Source organism: Amblyomma mixtum, chromosome 5 (genome assembly GCF_055824585.1).
Source record: "Amblyomma mixtum isolate Tamu chromosome 5, ASM5582458v1, whole genome shotgun sequence".
In the NCBI taxonomy this organism is placed as follows: domain Eukaryota; kingdom Metazoa; phylum Arthropoda; class Arachnida; order Ixodida; family Ixodidae; genus Amblyomma; species Amblyomma mixtum.
This window is the reverse complement of record NC_143016.1, coordinates 168,564,734-168,584,218: the sequence shown is the minus strand read 5'-3', so window position 1 is coordinate 168,584,218 and position 19,485 is coordinate 168,564,734. Positions and strand designations below refer to the sequence as shown.

General features: G+C 48.8%; 2 protein-coding genes across 2 annotated transcripts in view; both read right to left on the bottom strand.

Annotated features, from left to right (window-relative positions):
- The window catches only part of LOC149344626 (sodium/nucleoside cotransporter 2-like), a 141,561-nt gene that overhangs the window by 48,879 nt on the left and 73,197 nt on the right, over nucleotides 1-19,485 (bottom strand). The window lies entirely within an intron of this gene.
- On the bottom strand, nucleotides 939-10,355 carry LOC149344628 (uncharacterized). The gene is made up of 3 exons (XM_089542807.1): nucleotides 9,985-10,355; nucleotides 8,601-8,804; nucleotides 939-1,043 (listed from the first exon to the last, which is right to left on the bottom strand). Exons 1-3 carry the CDS (start codon nucleotides 10,120-10,122, stop codon nucleotides 939-941), a joined length of 447 nt encoding a protein of 148 aa, XP_089398933.1. The 5' UTR covers nucleotides 10,123-10,355.

The following is a 19,485-nucleotide window of genomic DNA, read 5'->3' as shown; positions in this document are numbered from 1 at the left end:
AGTCGGAGGGGGACGCGACATGCAGGGATCCAAAAGTGAAGGAGGCGCCCCTTCCGCAGTATGTCGCGCGAAGGCGGAACTAATCAACCCCGCAGTTTTTTTTGAAGCACCGGCTTGTAGACTGGCCTTCCGACCACGACCGCGCAAAGCGGCTGAAGAATGGCAAATTCGGAGAATAAGTTTTTTCCTTTTTTTTTGTTGCATTGACTCACTGTAAAAACACGGGTGAAGGCAAACGAGTTCCCAGCTTTCAGTGGTAGTGCTGAGTAAACTTCGTGTTTTTGTAAACTTCGTGATTATCGCTCAGTTATGCAGCTTTTGAAGATATTTGCCTTTTGTAAAGTACAAGAAGGGCAATTTAAATAGAAACTCGGACGCACTTATCCGTTCTTTTTAAGCAGTCCGTGGTGCTCTTCATGTACCGAAATTGCTACTAAGTTTTTTCGTGCGTTTTAGTGTATGGAATGTGCATCGTAGCAGATTTGGTTTTCTCAGCTTACGTGGGTCCTAAGAAGTTTCAGTGTGAGCTGTTCTCCAACAGCTATAGTACTGAGATTGTATCCCTCTTTTGAACTGGTTTACTCGGAGTGGAGTTGAGTGCTTGCTCGGACATGTGGTTTAAGCTTCAGAGACGCCTCAACGTATTTGGTCAGCGTAAAAGAAGACAACGTTGTGAGCAAAAGAGAGCTGCTGGCATACTTCTGCAGGCAATTAGTCTAAGTCTTCGTGCAGCAGCGGTGACTGCTACCCGCCGAGGCCCGTCTGGTGGTGGACTTATTTACATACTGTACAAAAGAACAAACGATCAATAATTAAACGTTCATAGCGTCGACCGACTGGATGAGCCTTGTCGCCAAGTCCCAGAGCGTTCGTTCTCACTTAGGGTGCTGGTTAAATACCCTCAGGCTCCGCCCCTTCACCAGGCGGTGGCCAATTCATCACGACGGCACAGTTCGGCACAGCACAGCAAGCGGAGGCACTCGTTGCAGAGTCCACGTGGGGGAACTGGCGAGGAGGAAACGCAAGTCCGCAGCTTTTTCGCACTGTGGTGCAACATACGTGTCTTTCGAACAAACACAGGTGAGCCGCGCTGGCGCCGCCACTGCGGCTGGCTCTTTCCGATTAGCGCCGGCTCCTCTCAGACGCGGTTATGCCTTCTTCCCCTGTCGTCCGTCCATCGTCCGTCGCCTCTCACGTGCAAAGATGGACGGTCGTTCGCACCGAGCCGAGCGTGGAAAGAACTCCATCCAAGGGCGTCCGCAGAATTTTTTGCAGGGGGGGGCCCCGTTGGTGCCCCGGGGGGGGGGGTATGTTCGTAGCAGAAAGGCGCTATTTGCGGAGTAAATTTATTTATTTATATATAAATAAAAATTAAACAAAATGCACACATGAAAGAAAAATTACAAACAGCAAATTGGCAGCAGCGGCAGCAAGCCGTGAACACCATCTGAAAAACTGCTCTTTTGCAGTGCCGTCTACTTCGAGGCCCCACCGAACGTGCATTCGAAGCGCTGCGTCGACTTCTGGCTCTACATTTCACGGATCCGCCCCAGTGACGAGGGATTTCCTGGCAAGAAGTCATCTGCACATGCGCACCCAGCCAGCTCGACCCAACAAAAAGCGGAGCATCTTCGGCCGCCCGTCACTTGGCAGCAGCGGCAGCAAGCCGTGAACACCATCTGAAAAACTGCTCTTTTGCAGTGCCGTCTACTTCGAGGCCCCACCGAACGTGCATTCGAAGCGCTGCGTCGACTTCTGGCTCTACATTTCACGGATCCGCCCCAGTGACGAGGGATTTCCTGGCAAGAAGTCATCTGCACATGCGCACCCAGCCAGCTCGACCCAACAAAAAGCGGAGCATCTTCGGCCGCCCGTCACTTGGCAGCAGCGGCAGCAAGCCGTGAACACCATCTGAAAAACTGCTCTTTTGCAGGTTAGTAAGCGTATGTTTCCATAATATCTATTTTAATAGTATTTCTGCTGCTGCTGCTGCTGCTGCCATTTGCTGCCATTTGTTGACATTTGCTATGCTTTTTGCATTACTGAGATTCCTTTTGCGAGTACTTCTGTACACTTCAAGCAATGTCTGATTCCTGTAGCACGTGTGATGTGATCATCTCTGAGGATGAGCCATTTGTGGAATGTTCCAAATGCGAGAGCAACTATCACTTTGGAAAATGTGCTGGTCTTACTGAAAAGACCTTCAAATCGAAGTATGAGGCCACAAAGAAAGCGTGGCAGTGCCCATCATGCAGAAGTGCAGGAAGTAGCAATACATGTAGTAAAGAGAGTAGTGGCTCTGAAACAGATATCAAACTTGCGCTCTTCTCAATTAACCAAAAGTTAGAGCGGCTGATGCCCCTGGCAGAAAAAATTGAAAGCATGGAGGAGTCTCTTAGCTTCATATCTTCGAAGTTTGATGAATTTGAGCAAAAGGTCGGCCATCAAGAGGCTGATATCATGGACCTAAAGAAGAGGATATCGGAGCTTGAGAAAAAGGATGACTCAAATCAGGCAGCACAAGCTCAGTTTGAAAAGGAGATACACGATCTTGAATTCCGAAGCAGGCAGCTGAACTTGGAACTGCATGGCATACAAGAAGTGCAGGATGAGGATCTAACAGTCATATTGAATAACGTGGCTGATAAACTTCGAGTGCCTCGCTTGATGGAATCGGAGATAGCAACTGTTCATCGACTTCCCGCTAAACTTGATAAGACGCCAGGCATCATTGTGCGTTTTGCGAAGCAAGCTACAAGAGAAAACTGGTTGAAGAATAAGAAGAACTTAAAAGATAGCGACCCGCCCATTTTCATGCAAGAAAATTTAACACGCCGAAATAGAGAACTGCTTCAGGCAACTAAAGTCTGTGCCAAAGAAAAAGGCTATAAGTTCACTTGGTATGTCAATGGAAAGGTTTTCGTTAGGCGAAGTGAGGGAATGAGTGCCATTCATGTGAAGGGAAAGAGCGATTTGGATCGGCTATAGCACTCAGCATGGTATCTTTCGAGTTTCTTCTTGAAACATAATCGAAATGCAGCAGATGTATTATCTGCCGAGTGACTTGAACCGCACTGCTTCGTGTGTTGCGCTGACAACGCTTAACGCTATTCACCTGAACGCACGCTCTGTAAAAAACAAGATATTGTGTTTAGAGGAGTTCTTTGGCGAATTTTCATTTCCTTTTTCTTTGATCATGCTCAGTGAGACTTGGAGCGCAGATGATTCCGACGTTTTCAGGATGACCAATTACAAAACTTATTACTTGAACCGCTCCGGCCTCCGGGGGGGTGGAGTGGCTTTACTGGTGTCAGATGACATTGAATGCGACAAGTTGGACTCGTACAGTCTTATTACTGAAGATTTTGAAGTGCTATCAGCCTGTACTGGCAGGTTCGTGTTTTCGGTTTGCTATCGTCCACCGAAGGGAAATATGGTTAGGTTTTTGGAATTTTACGACTGTTTTCTTTCATTTATAACAGATAACAAATACACTCTAATAGCTGGAGGTGATTTTAATATCGATATGTTGAAGGATAACTCCTCTACTAGAAACTTTAACGCAGTCTTGGCCTCGAACGGATTTATTAATCTTATTAACGACCCAACAAGGGTAACACAAGAAAGTGAGTCACTTCTTGATCTGCTGATTACGAACACTTCCCAACCGATAGTTGAGTCGGGCGTAATATCATGTGCGATCAGTGACCACCTTCCAGTGTTTGCATGCATAAATAAGACTAGACTGGTAAAGTACCGACAGGAGAAAGCGAAGTACCAAAGTATAACCAATGCTACCCTCAATTCATTTCACAGTTCACTAGAACAAGTTGAGTGGGATAGTATTGACGTTACCAGTGACGCAAATGAGGCTTACGATGAGTTCCTCCGAGTATTTAAACAGCTCTACCATTCCTCTTTCCCGCTAAAAGTGCGTGCAATAAAGCGTAAAACTCGCAAACCTTGGATATCTTCTGAGTTGCGCCAAGAAATTAAAATGAAAGACAAACTGTACAAAATCTTTTTAAACACACGTTCAACAGATGACCTAAGCATTTTTAAGAAATACAGAAATAGATTAACAAAAAAGCTACGTCTCGCTCGTGCGGAATACTTCGCGACATTTCTTGAAATTAAAAATGGTCGCCACGATCTGTTGTGGTCAAGGTTGAATTTCTTACTGAGGCGTGAGCAACCACAGGCTGCCCCGCGGGCTTTAAAGCTTGATAACAAAGATGTATCCGGCAGAGAGTTGGCAGATGCCTTCAACAACTTTTTTACCACTCTTGCCCATAACACCCCGTCAAGTGATTTCAACACCTATTTTAGCTCTTACAATAGGGACACAATATTTCTGAACCCAGTTACGACAGAGGAGGTTATATCAGTCGTACAAAGCCTAAATAACAGCCATAGCTGTGACATTGACGGCATTCAAGTGAGGCCTGTCAAGCATGTTATAAGAGTTATTGCCCCTGTTCTGGCAGATATATTTAACTTATGCTTTACTACGGGCACATTTCCTAAAAAAATGCAAATAGCCAAAGTAACGGTTTTGTATAAGAAAGGAGACCGCAATGATTTAGGAAATTATAGACCAGTATCGATACTCCCAATATTCTCGAAAGCTTTTGAAAAAGTTCTCTATACACGGTTGTCTGATTTTATTGATAAACATGACCTTTTGTCACCTAATCAATTTGGGTTTTGTAAAAATAAATCTGCCGAGTTAGCACTACTCGAACAAAAGGAATATATACTAACACAGTTTGAAAATAAGGCCTTTGTTATTGGTGTCTTCGTGGACTTCTCGAAGGCATTCGATTTAGTAAACCACAGTGTACTCCTGAAAAACTTGGAGCGTTGTGGTATTCGTGGACTGGCTCAAATGATCCTGAAATCATATCTTTCGCATAGAAAACAGGCTGTAAGCATAGACAATGTGACATCTGAACTAAAACTTGTTACTTCTGGCGTTCCCCAGGGTAGTATATTGGGACCATTACTTTTTAATATGTACCTAAATGATATCTCCAACATTAACTCCGCCGCAAAATTTATTATCTACGCTGACGACACTAGCATCTTTTTTACTGGAAATGATCTTGATCTCCTTGTTCGGGAATGCAATGACACCTTGAGTGAATTACAAAAGTGGTCCGAATCCAGATACATGCGTATAAATGAGAAGAAAACAAAAGCTGTCATATTTCGTCCTAAAAACAAAGTACTTCCTTCCCCCATCGAGATTAAACTAAACTCACGACGTATAGACATAGTTGAACAATTTAAATGCCTTGGAGTAGTTTTTTCTTCCAGCATGTCTTGGGTACACCACACGGACCATATTGTCACGAAACTGGCTCAAATAACCGGAGTCATAAGTCGGCTCAGATACGTCATTCCAAGAACAGTAAAGTTACTCCTCTACAATTCACTTTTCTACTCCTATTTAAACTACTGCCATCTAGTGTGGGGCACAGCTACGGTTAGCTGTCTTCAGCGTATCTACATTTTTCAGAAAAAGTTCCTTCGTCATGTTTACAATGTCCCCTGGGACTCGCCAAGCAAAGATCTCTTTCTACAAAGTGGTGTGCTAAAAATACACAACTTGTATAAATATCGCTTGAGTGTCCGGTTTAAACTCGAAACACGTAGAAACGTAAACCACATACGTAAACTAGCTGAACTGCATACCCGAGATGCAAGCTACACAACAAGGCATGCGGAGACGTGGATAGTCCCGACCCCACGGTTAAACTCGGGTAGAGAACGCCTGCAGTTCACTCTTCCGTCCCTGCTAAACGCGTATATACATAATAATTTTGACCTTTTCAGTTCGTCAAACAGGTCTTTGCGTGATTTGTATGCTAGCATGTAGGATTTTTGTTTTGTTTTTTTTTTCTCTCCTTTGCTTTCATTACCTGTGTCTACCCAATGTGAATATTGTGTCAATATTGTATAATGTTCTTTCGTTTTCTCTTGTATTGTATACTTGTTATCACCTTCTGTATTAAAAGTCTTGCTGTCAAGCTGCTGCCAAGCGAAAGGGGGCTGCGGCTTAGTCAAGCTGTTTCTCAGCTTTTTCTGCGCCTCCGCTGTCTGTATGTTTACAAGGCAGAAATAAAGAATTTGAATTTGAAATTAAAGCGCGGCTAGGAGAGGTACATTGGAGTTTATCAACGAAGAAACAACTAAAATTAATAAAAATGCAAAAAGATGCTATATCACTTCGTGGAGAAGAGTGCTCAGTCTTGCTGCATACGGGTTCTCGACTCACCCGGATTGATGACCAGCACACAGCACAATATGTTCACAAACACGCAACTACAGTCACTCAGTCAGTCTTCCTTGAACAGCAACTGTAGGCGCCTCGGATTTTTCTGGGCGAATTGCGTAATTACACGTGCGATAAATTCACTTCTGTGCTTCATTACACGCTCTCGGTGCACACTCATCATACACATTGATTGGAAAAACTGTTGAACGCGTACGTTGAAAACAAAAGATGACTATATATACAACGAAAACTTATTTACAAGATAAATGCACGCTCGCAGCTTCATACACCTCGCTCCATCTTGCTTGCGCATCCGCACAGTCGAGCAACCGCACACACACTGCTCTCCGCTCGTCGTTTTCTCGTCCGCTGTCTTGGTTGTTCTCAGCTTCGCTGACGACCGGCCACTAAAAACACCCAATCACAAACACAGAGGCGCGCACACGTGCAAGGGCTTACTTGCCGCAGTATCCCCGAATGCGCACTTTGGGGGTGAAAGGAACGCCGCGCAACTTCCGAGGGGAAGGGACACTCGCCACTCCAGTCGGAAAATTTGTTTTTGTGTTTTTATGGGGTTCAGAGCCCCAAAACGACTCAGGCTATGAGGGATGGAGTAGTACAGAGTTCCGGGTAATGTCGACCACCTGGGTCTCTTTACCATGCACTGACACGCACAGTACATGGGCGCTGTTGTGATTTGAGGCCCAGCCAGAGGTGACAGGCGAGCCAGGCAGGCGCCATCGGGCTGCGTTGACCAAAGGCGCTGGTTTTCGCAGAAGACGCAAAGAACGCTGGTGTGGGGGCGCCTCGGGAGACTGCGTCGCCGTGAACAAAAGCAGCTAATCCCCTTTGCCAGAGATTCTGAAAGCGGCGCTTCTACCGAACTGCGCTACCCGTGGATCGGAGGAGACAGCGAGCGGCGGCGGCGCCAACTCATCGCCCGCTTGCCCCTGAGCAGCCCGACAAAGCGGGGGTGGACACGGCTGATTTTACCTTCCCTCCTTAAGAATTCATCGGTGACCGGCGTAACGATAGGCGAAAACAAGATGCCCCGTGCACTGTCTGCCTCCGTGTCGCTATCTCTCTAGAGATCAAAGAAACAGACACCCATCTCAAGGCGGCTCGAAACACATGCTCGCCGGTGCCGCTGTATGTCTGGAACAGGTCGCCCTTCAGTAGAGCTAACGATGGCGTGGTTTGAAAACGGCGGAACGACGCACGCCCGGACGCGGCATTTCGCAGATGTGACCAAGCGGGGCTGCTTTTACCCTTTTGACTGAGCGCACCACCGCCCCTGGCGTGCGGCCATCACTCACGGTTCGAGTGAGTGATTTTCCAGGGGGGTGCAGCCGCCCCCCCTTGCCCCCCCCCTCCGGACGCCCATGACTCCATCGGCCACTTCCCAGCCAGCCATCATTTATGGTGGGGTCATCGTGGGGTCAAACGACCTTTCGAAATTTCCGCTGCTGTGGCCGCCACCGTGGTCAAACGCGAGTCGCAGGCTGAGTCGTGACAGCTTAACCGCATTACTGTCTGGCAGAGAGAAAATGTGAGTAGTGAAGCACAGCACACACCCACGTACGTAGGTGATGGAGCGCATCAACGACGGAAGCGAAGAATACGTAAACACGCTTTCTACGCGCGGCGCCGGTGCGACGCGCAGTCCACCAGGCCGCGCAAGCCGACAGATGGCGACTGGTGTCGAGAGTAGGAATGCGGCCGCAGCTTGAGTGCGCGGGTAAAAGAATCTGGTCCTTAGGAGCACTAGAGCGAGGGGGCGTCACGAGGCCTTTATGTTAATTTCTTTCGCTTCGCTGCCTGATGGAAAGTACGTAAGACTCAAACGCTGCCACGGAGCGTCCGCGCCGAGCAGGTGCGGCATGTGTACGCGCTGAATGCAACGGGTTCGACGCGAAGTAGCAAAAGAGGCAATGCCAACGCGCACATGCATTTCACCTGTTGCGGTGTTTAGCGTATGAAGGGACGTAGCGCCAAGTTAATTTTTTGCTTCTTTTGAGGCCCCAGCATTAGCGAATAAGCAGAGTTCCACGCCATTCTGCCTCGCTGTCTTCAGCGCGCGCTGCTCTGCCTGCAGCCAGCGCTAAAGGATAGTAATGAAACGACCTTGGTACCGCACCTTTGCGATCAGCTGCAGTCTACGTAGTTCAATTGGCAAGCCGAAATTCGTTTTTAGATGGCAGAGAACCGCCGTTAAGCACACTAAAGCAGCAGCTACAGTTTCTCAGTGTATACATTCGCGGTTAAACGACTCAGTGCGCCCTGAGAGCGACTGTTCAGTCGGAGAGGAGCAGGCGCTCACCGAAGGCTGTGGCAGCAATGGTTCTGGCTGAGTTTGGACGGCATAGGCAGGGAGAAGATGCTGAGGCTTCGTCTGAGGCACCGTGTCCGGTTCTGGTTGAGGGGAGGGCGGGGCGCTGGCGGAGTGAGCGAGGGACACTGGCGACGGTGCGCCTACAGCACTGGACGCCTGGGGTGCGTCGGTTGGTTCGGCTGTGGCGGGATCCTGCGAAAGCATGGGTCCTGTCAACTGAAGTAGTCCAACCAAGCTTACGGACGGCAGTGCAGCGTAGGTGTCGCAATAGACAATAGGCGAGAGCCACGCGGGTGACTTTAGCCCCCCACCATGCGCTTACGCGGTCACCCAAGGCGACGAGTGCTAATGCACACATGCCGCTGCGCATGCACTCTTGGCTCCCTGGTCAAGTGGTATGGTATGGTATGGTATGGTATGGTATGGTATGGTATGGTATGGTATGGTATGGTATGGTACGGAATGGCATGGTTCGGATTGGTTTGGTTGGGTTTAATTTTTTGTGGGGTTGAACATCCCAAAGTGGCGCAAGCTATCGGGTTGCCGGAATGGCGTGGGATGGTGCGGTACGGTATATTAGAGAGATTTACCGTACCGGAGACGTATTAGCGTAGGCGTATACCGGTTTACTGGACGCCGGCTGCGCATGCGCAGTGGCAAGTGTGCGGCCAGGCGGTTCTAGTGCGCGTGCGCGACCGGCGTTCGGTAAACCGGTATACGTCTACGCTAATACGTCTCCGGTATGCTAAATCTCTCTAGTATGATATGGCATGGTATATAGAGTTCGTCCTAAAGCGACATGGACTATAAGTGACGTCGTAGTGGAGGGCTGCGGGTTAATTTCGACCACCTAGAGTTCTTTCAAGTGGGTGCCTCTGGCGATTCATGCAGTGCTAAAAATCTATGGCCGCCTAGAAGCCGGCGCCGCCTTTGTCACGAATCCGGAGACTGTCCGCTTGCTGAGGTGAGACTCAGTATAACCAGACATGCTACGCTTCAAGGTCTTTACAACGCCTCCCGTAATATCAATGCCTGTTATATCACCTGAAAATCATGAATTAAGCTGATTCCTGCCCCTATCACCTGCCCTTTCCTGCTCACTAACTTTTATCCCTATCCCAGCTCAGGCTAGTCAAATACGACGCTAGTTTCGAGCTCAGAAATAGGCCCTCCATTTGAGGAAGCAGGGAAGCGGTTGTCATGAGGTTATCTTTATCAATATTCACGTCGTGAGAGAGTGGTACGTATAGGAGCTTCTTTACCTTGCAATTGCGTGAACTTCAGCGGTGAATTATGTAGGAAAAATAATCTAGCCACACGTGCAATGCCTCCGCGACCGGTCGTAAGGAAGAGTACAGCTCGATGCCAGTACCTGGCTGGATGGTGTGGGAGTGGCTGTGGTAGTCGCGGGGCTGGGAGGCGCAGACTCCGTCTGCTGGACCTGCGTGTTCTCATCGCTGCGGCGAGACGTGACGTGGGGTTTCTTCTTGCCCCTCTTCTTTCTCGCCATCGCTCGCAGCCACCCCTGCTCACCGCCACGGCACGGAGAGCACAAATGCGGGTTCCAGGAACTTCGCGAGCACAAGGCAATCGGGGGTGGTCCGCACCTGCCCCAGCACAGTTCTTGCCCTGGACGGAGGCGTTCAGAACATGGATGATGTCACTTCTCTCCTTCTTCTTCTTCTTCTTCTCCACAGTACTTCTCGCGCCCTCCTATTCTTCGACTTCGTCGAGTACGCGGTATGCACGCAAGCCACCCGACAGCGCTACTGTGTTTCTAAATATCGTTATACTGCTTCGAATATGCCTTTGAAATTAAGCCGGCGAAATGGGCCACTGTATGGCGTCGTGAATTGAAAGTCCATTTTATGAAGCTGGGTTATGTGTTTTACATGATCTATTAGCGACAATTTATGCAACATCAAACGTCGATACACAGATAAGTCTTAAAAATCCGCACATCAGCGAAAATCATTGGACTACAAGGTTAAGATAGGCAAAGGAGCCCCTGACGTGCACAAGTAGCATTCTGAGTTGTCGACCAAGTGCCCTTTTACTCACCCTGACCCACATAATGGATGGATGTGCATCATCATCATCAGCCTGACTACACCAACTGCAGGGCAAAGGCCTCTTCAATTAACCCCCTTCTTTGACAGCTGCGACCACTGTATACAAGCAAATTTCTCAATCTCATCCGCCCCCCTAACTTTCTGCCGCCCCTTGCTATGCTTGCCTTCTCTTCGAATCCACTCCGTTACACTTAAAGGCCAGAGGTTACCTTGCCTTCGCATTACATTCCCTGCCCAAGCCCCTATCTTCCCCTTCATTCCGACTAAGATGTCATTACCGCGTTTCTTCACCCACCCACTCTGCCCCTTCCGGTCACTTACCGTTACACCTATCATTTTTCTTTCCATAGCTCGCTGCGTTGTCCCTAACTTAAGCTGAACCATTTCCATTAGGCTCCTCGTTTCTGCAACATAGGTGAGTAACGGTAAGATACAGCTGTTGTATGCTTTTTTCTCAAGGGATATTGCTAAGCTGCCATTCATGATTCGAGAGAACCTGCCATATGCGCTCCACCCCATTCTTATTCTTCCGGTTATTTCCCTCTCATGATCCGGATCAGCTGTCACTACCTGCCCTAAGTAGACGTATTGCCTTACCACTTCCAGCACCTCGCTACCAGTTGTGAACTGCTCTTCCGTTGCGATCTTGTTGTGACAGTGCACTGCGCGTCTCCGGAGGGGCGCTATCTCCGGCGACATCTTCCCTATGTGGGACCCCGGTGGCGCTTGAGCAAGAGGCTATGGCGCAAGGAATGGTCGGGTGTTGGGGGTCAATGCTCATTAGGGGTCCGAATGCCGACAGCCTGACCGTCGTCTTTATTCGCAAGCCAACAAGCGTTCAACTGGTCAAGAGGGCTGGCGGTGATCTATTTGAAGTGAATGGGCCCATTTGGAGAGCCGGCAGGAAAAACCGCGGCTCATTCCGTTATGCCCTCACTTCTCGAATCTTTTCGGAGCATGTTTCGCATATCAAGCGATGTGTCAGCAGCGCTCAAGATTCAGGAACACTGTCCGGTGAGGTGGCGCAGATTCCCGCCCGTTACGCTTGTGCTACCTGCATCTGTGCCGCAGGGCCACCCAGGAGCTGCTTTGAACTTTGCCTGAATAGTTTGGTGCCCGACCGAACTTTCATGTCTCCTCTACGCGTTGATGCCTGCAGCGCACCAAGCTACGTGTCGGCGAGGGACCTAAACCCACAATGCCTCATCCTTTACCTGGAAGACCTCGATGCCTTCTTCATAATATGCAAAGCCATAACGTGACCACTGCAGATATTCCACGCCCCGCTCCAGTGGAGCCTGCGGCCATTGCCCTAGGACTTGTCATCTGAGGCGGCCATGCCCATCGCTTGCCTTGCCGAACTCGGAATGGCCTTACGCTCCCCCCCCCCCCCCTCCGGTGGATAAATGTTGCAGGTTGCGGCGTACGGCGCGCGTCGTCCAAGAGGGCGCTGCGCCCGAAACAAAGCGCGGAGCGAGCGCACGGTGCGAGCACGAGAGAGATCTAGGAGAATCGCCGACACCGGTCGGGTTTTGTCGTGGCTACTGCATCTCTTAGGGGTTTCTGCTGTACGGTCCCGTGAGCCCGTAACAATATGGACACTAACTCGTTATCGCTATCCGAAGGGCTGCCATTCGTGAACATTGGATCTGAATGCAAGGAAACGAAGTGAAAACCGCACAGCTAGCTCACCTAATTCGCATAACTACGCATATCGACCATCACTTTTTTCAAGCTATTCTGAGGTATAGTAGCCAGCAGTAAAAAACCTCTTGCTGCTCAGTTGGTAGGCTCGGTGCGAATCAGTGGAAAGTGATTTTCCTAAAATCACAGCAAAACTATAGCACGAATGAGCACGGAGTAAGATGAAATAGGTGTATGAACGCGATAGACGTGGTCCCGTAGTATCATTCAGAATATTAGGTATAACTTTCGAAACAGATGTTAATTTGCCACTTTGTTTGGCAATTATCAGATTCATATAAAATTTTCAACGTTTTGAAAACTTTAGACCGCTTAGGGCCGGGAGTTTACTTGCGATAGCCCTAAGATGCAGTAAGCCTCTAAACATCTATAAGGTGGAATAATTTCGAAGAAAGGAGACGTCAAGGACTTGAAGAATTACAGACCAATCAGCTTATTGTCCGTTGCCTACAAGGTATTTACTAAGGTAATCGCTAATAGAGTCAGGACAACCTTGGACTTTAGTCAACCAAATGATCAGGCAGGCTTTCGTAAAGGATACTCGACAATAGATCACATTCACACTATCAATCAAGTGATAGAGAAATGCTCAGAATATAACGAACCCCTATATATAGCCTTCATTGATTACGAGAAAGCATTTGACTCAGTGGAAACCTCAGCTGTCATGCAGGCATTGCGGAATCAGGGTGTAGAAGAGTGCTATGTGAAAATATTGGAAAATATTTATAACGATTGCACAGCTACTATAGTTCTCCATGAAGTCAGCAATAAAATTCCAATACGGAAAGGTGTCAGGCAGGGAGACACGATCTCGCCAATGCTCTTCACTGCCTGCTTACAGGAGGTATTCCGGGGACTGGAATGGGAACAGTTGGGGATAAGAGTTAATGGAGAATACCTGAGTAATTTGCGATTCGCTGATGACATTGCCTTGCTAAGCCACTCAGGACAAGAACTGCAAAGCATGATCACAGTTAGACAGGCAGAGCAGAACGGTGGGGCTAAGAATTAACATGCAGAAAACCAAAGTAATGTTCAGCAGCCTAGCAAGGGAACAGCAGTTCGCCATTGGTAGCGAGGAGCTGGAAATAGTAAGAGAATATGTCTACTTAGGGCAGGTAGTGACCGCGGATCCGGATCATGAGAGGGAAATAACTAGAAGAATAAGAATGGGGTGGAGCGCATAAGGCAGGTTCTCTCAGATCATGAATGGTAGCTTACCAATATCCCTGAAGAGAAAAGTATACAACAGCTGTATCCTACCGGTACTCACCTATGGGGCAGAAACGTGGAGGCTAACAAAGAGGGCTCAGCTTAAGTTAAGAACAACGCAGCGAGCTATGGAAAGGAAAATGATAGGTGTAACGTTAAGAGATCGAAAGCGGGCGGAGTGGGTGAGGGAACAAACGCGGGTTAATGACATCTTAGTTGAAATCAAGAGGAAGAAATAGGCTTGGGCAGGGCATGTAATGCGAAGGCAAGATAACCGCTGGTCCTTAAGGGTAACGGAGTGGATTCCAAGAGAAAGCAAACGTAGCAGGGGACGGCAGAAAGTTAGGTGGGCGGATGAGATTAAGAAGTTTGCGGGGATACAGTGGCGGCAACTGACAAAGGACAGGGTTAATTGGAGAGACATGGGAGAGGCCTTTGCCCTGCAGTGGGTGTAGTCAGGCTGATGATGATGATGATGAATTTCGACCACCTGAGGTTCTTTAACGTGCACTGACGTCGCACGAAACACGGCAATCTAACATTTCAACCCCCATAGAAGTGGAACCTCCGCGGCCGGGATTGAACCATGCTTCTTACGGGCCAGCAGCCGATCAACATAACTAAACTAACTCACCGCAGCGGCTTATCTTACTGGACTCATCATCACCGGGTGATAAGAGTGTGCTAATAATAATAATGATAATAATAGTAATAAGAATATTATTATTGTTACGCGGCGGCCAGCCGAAGAATGAGACGTGGTGAACCATGGCTATGAGATGATTTAATGGCCGCTGGCCTAGCGCGAGCGCTCCGTCCCGCGCCACTGCCAGCTTCGTCTTCGTCACACTACCCGGGGCCTCCGAGCGATCGTCCCGATCGGTGACGAACAGACGGCGAAATGGCGATGGTCTTGAGTGAAGGATCGAACAATATGTAGAAGATGGTGCAGTGCTGGCCGCCACGATGAGAAGGATGAGAGAATGAGTCCCGGTCCACGAAGCATCCGGGCCGTAGGGTGCCAGGAGCTGACGGCCGAGGTCTCTGGACGCACCGAACGGCAGAGGCAGGGGGACGGTGTCTTCACGTTTGGGTCAGTGGGGTCAGTGGGGTCTTGGGTCGGTGGGGTCTTGGGTCCGTCGGGTCTTGGGTCGTCGTATAGTGTGGTCCGGGCGGGGGACGGGGCTGGGGTGAGCGTCGAGGTCGGTTCAGGTCGGGCGGGCTGGGGCACGGCCGTGCGGCGCTGACCAGGTACTCACGGCCGACGTCCACGGCAGGCCCAGGACACCGAAGCTCCGTGACCAGGATGGCGATGAAGGGACCCCAGCACCTCACACCAAATGTTACGCGGCGGCCAGCCGAAGAATGAGACGTGGTGAACCATGGCTATGAGATGATTTGATGATGATGATGATGATGATGATGATGTCCTCGGGCTGAATGGCACATACCCACGGCGGGGGATTGGCCAGGGTGCATAGCGGATACAAACGCACTCAAGTACAGGGAATGGAGTATAATTAAATCTAAAATTTGGGACACAGAGCTAGAATTTGTACAATACAAAAAATACGGAGAAAGAAAAGTTGTGAATTCACATTCTTGCAGAGGAATCTACCAGATGAAATTATATAATTGTGAATAGAATCGAACACTGGTTTCAGGGCATATCCCTTGGCGCTTGCCCCGAAGGATAAGAGAATTGGAATAGATAGAGGAAGCCCAAGCCGAGCGAGGGGGATCTCCAAGCAAATTCTACGGAGAGCAGCGAGCCGCCTGCAGGAGAGGAAAAAATGTTCTATAGACTCAATTTCGCCACAAGACTCACAAAGGTTGGATATCGAAAGCCCCGATCGGCATAAATAAAGATTTAGCCGCGGTATCCTGCAGCGCAAAAGGGTCATGGACACCTCACATTGCCTCGAACTGCACATCCGCACACTCCAAGGAAATGCCAGGTGTTGAAAATCCGCTGCAGCGAGGAGAGGCTCATGGCTCAAGGTGTGGAAACGCTGGAATCGCTGAAAGCGTGCTAGAGTCAAGTAAATAGTATTTGGGACGAAAGGGACAATAGGACCATCAAGGGCAGACTTCGCTAAAAAGTCAGCCCTCTCATTAGAAACAATGCCACAGTGCCCAGGGACCCAGTGAAAGCGAACTTCTGAAACATGTGGAGGAATAAAAAATTGAAGGGAACGGCTCATAGGAGTATCACTCGAGGTTTCGAGCGCTGCCAAAACAGAAAGGTTGTCTGAGAGTATAATAACCCGAGTGACACTGCAGGGAATCCTTATTAAGGCCAACTCAATGGCCAGAAACTCAGCTACAAAAATAGGGGTATAGTCAGGGGCCCGAAATGAGTAACTCCAATCAAGAGCCCTTGAGTAAATACCAATAGCGGCCTTTTCATTTTGCTGGGAGGCATCTGTATAGACGGCAATATGGTTAGGAAAATTGTCTAGGTACTCCTCTATGAGCCCATTTAACATATTGGCGGGCAGGTTCTTAGCATTCCTTGGGAGGGTGTTGTCAAAGAAGACCGCCGTGTCAGCCCGCCTGTGGTTGACCAGTACTAAAGATCTCACTGATACAGAAATATTTGACAGCAGGGAGTTAGTGAACACCACCTGAGGGAGCTTATACCGAGGCCAGGGAGTACCAAAGAAGAGAGTTGGGTTCGTTGTAAATATAGGGTTAGCCAATCCAGGAACAGGCTCCAAAGACCTTAAAAATGTCCGCACAGTGATAAGCTCAAACCGGGAATTGAGATCAGGTAATGGCCGCTGGCCTAGCGCGAGCGCTCCGTCCCGCGCCACTGCCAGCTTCGTCTTCGTCACAATATTGATAACAAGAGCAGTAATAAAAATAATAATGCGTTTATTTTCCCTCAGCAAGGAATGGAGCAACCGCAAAAAAGCTCAATACGATTCGGACTCAGACTGGACAGTAGCCATGTCGCAACGGCGGCGCAAGAAAATACGGAAGAGCCAGGAAGCGACGGCAGGCCACGTGACGGGGGATCCGAGCCCCTCAAGCGGAGGGAAAAGCACAGGCGACAAACAAAGCACAACCAATCAAGGCGAGAGGGAAGGAGCGCCGAAGAGGAGACTCCCTCCCCTACCGAAAGAAGATTTAAAGGTGATCCTGAGGCCAAAGGGACTAGCAGTGCGAGAGCTGCAAACACACCAAGTGGCGCGAGCGGTGGTTGCAGCCACCGGGCATGGATACAAGGCAGAAGACCTTATAATCCCCCAGAAAAAAAAAAAGAACAGGGAGAACAGCAACACTCATTAGCGACAAAATAACAGCAATAAATCATGGGGAAATAGCAGACACACACCTAGAACACGTGATAACTGAAATAATTCCCAAAAGGAAAAGGAAAGCAAAAAGCACATTTGTTATAAACATATATAGCCCACCTAAAAACAGGGGAGACTTCATCAAGCTTTTCGCGGAGGCAAAGAAACTTGCAGGGCAGAACACCCTAGTTATAGCAGGAGACTTCAACGCGAAAAGCCCGCAATGGGGCATCAAAAAAGAGGACAGAAAAGGGCGGAGCATATGTACAGCAGCAGAAAACACAGGCTGCGAGCTACTTACGGATGAGAGCCAACCCACAAGGCAAGGCAACAGCGTAAGCGTAGACACGTGTCCCGACCTAACCTTTGTCAGAGGAGCTAAACAAACAGAGTGGGAAAACACACAGGAGAACCTAGGCAGCGACCACTTTATAATCAGAGTGGCCATTGAAGCCGAAAGCATCAGAAGGAAAATAGGCAAGGCAAGACTGACAGACTGGGACGCTTTCCGCACCCACTGCAAAAGCATCAAAGGCGACATCACGTCTTTAGAAGAATAGAGCCAACAACTTAAACAAATAAGAGATACATATACCAAAGAAGTTAACCGCACAGAACAGGCACCAGAGGTAGACAAACGACTCCTCGGCCTATGGGAGGCAAAGAAAAGCCTAACCAAACGCTGGAAGAAACAGAAGCTTAACAGGAAACTAAAAAAGAAGATAGCAGAAATCACCAAGCGAGCGGAAGAATACGCAACACAACTGGCTAGACAGGGATGGCAACAATTCAGCACAACACTGAATGGCACCCTAGGCACGGCCAGAACGTGGCAAATACTAAGGAAGCTCATGGACCCATCGAAGAACAAAGCAGAAAGTAACAAATCGATACAAAGACTGATCCACCAATACGAAGGGACGGAGGAGCAGCTAATCCAAGCAGTAAAAGAGAAATGCTACGGAAAAGAACAGGTGAAAGCCTACCAAGAAGAATACCAAGGGAAAGAAAACCAGGACATGGACAAACCGATAACAAGAGAAGAAGTTATTCAAGCCATAAGGGCAACGACAAAGAACACGGCAGCGGGGGCGGACAAGATCCAGAAATCGTTGATAAGAAATCTCAGCGATGAAGCGGTAGAACAGCTCACAAAATACTTAAACAAACTCTGGGAAGAGGGAACGGTTCCGAAAGAGTGGAAACACACGGAAGTCGTTATGATACCCAAACCAGGCAAAAAACTGCAGATAGAAAATCTCAGACCTATCTCGCTAACATCGTGTCTGGGCAAGCTTTTCGAAAGAATCATCACTAAAAGAATACAAAGACACCTAGAAGACGGAGGATGGTACCCCAACACCATGTTCGGCTTCAGGGAACATCTATCGACCCAAGACGTGCTGCTTCAACTCAAAGAAGAAGTACTAGAAACAATGCCAAGCAAAGGGGAAAACGTAGTCATGGCCGTGGACATCAAAGGGGCCTTCGACAACGTATCCCACGCAGCAATCATGGAAGGCATCAACGCCACCAACTGCGGAAAGAAAACACACGACTACGTGAGAAGCTTCCTCACAAACAGAACTGCAACGGTGGGTTTGGGAGACCTACGAAGCGAGGTCTTTCAAACACCATGCAGGGGAACTCCACAAGGCTCAGTGATATCACCAGTGCTCTTCAACATATCAATGATCATCCTAGCCAAAGAGCTCAGCCAGATACAAGGAATCAGACACGCAATGTCTGCGGATGACATCACCATATGGACCAGCGAAGGCTCGCTAGGAAGCAAAGAAGAAAGTCTACAAGCGGCAGCCACCTGCATTGAAGGATACATGAAGAAGAGGGGACTAAGGTGTTCCACCGAAAAGTCCGAACTTCTCAGAGTAGGAAGGCACCCTACAGAGGCTAACCTCGAGGTGAAACTAGAAGGGCAGAACATACCGGAACAAAGAATGATAAGAATACTCGGTATGTGGCTGCAAGGTAGCAGGAAATGCAGCCACACACTCAGCCTGCTACGCAAAGCGGCGGAGCAAGTAGGCCGAATGATAAATAGAGTAGCCAGCAAAAGGCATGGCATGAAGGAAGAAGACACAATCAGACTGGTGAACAGCCTCATAGTCAGTCGAATAACATACTCACTACCATACCACGTAACCATCAAAGCTGAAAGAGAGGAAGCAGAAGCTATCCTTCGCAAAGCGTACAAGATGGCCTTACATCTACCAAGGAACACGTCCAACGAGAAGCTAATGCAACTAGGGCTAAACGACACTTTTGAAGAGCTGAGTGAATGCCAAATAAAGGCACAACTTCAAAGACTCAGCGACACAAGAACCGGACGAGCACTTCTGACTAGGTTGGGTCGGGAGACGGAGAACCATCACAACAACAGGGCAAACATACCAGACGCACTAAGAAGAAACATAAGCGTACAACCCATCCCCCGCAACATGGACCCAAACCTCCATGCCAGCAGGAGGAGAGCCAGGGCAGAATACTATGAAAAAACAATAGGGCACAGGGACAGCACGGTATACACCGACGCTTCCCCGTACTATGGTGAACGAGGAA

Excerpts from the sequence above, each read along its gene's own strand:
- LOC149344628 (XM_089542807.1), bottom strand. The coding sequence starts at position 10,122 with ATGGCGAGAAAGAAGAGGGGCAAGAAGAAACCCCACGTCACGTCTCGC. Across the intron at positions 8,805-9,984 it reads CTCCCACACCATCCAGCCAG|GATCCCGCCACAGCCGAACC; the intron begins GTACTGGCATCG and ends ATGCTTTCGCAG. Across the intron at positions 1,044-8,600 it reads CATTGCTGCCACAGCCTTCG|TGCGAAAAAGCTGCGGACTT; the intron begins GTGAGCGCCTGC and ends GTTGCACCACAG.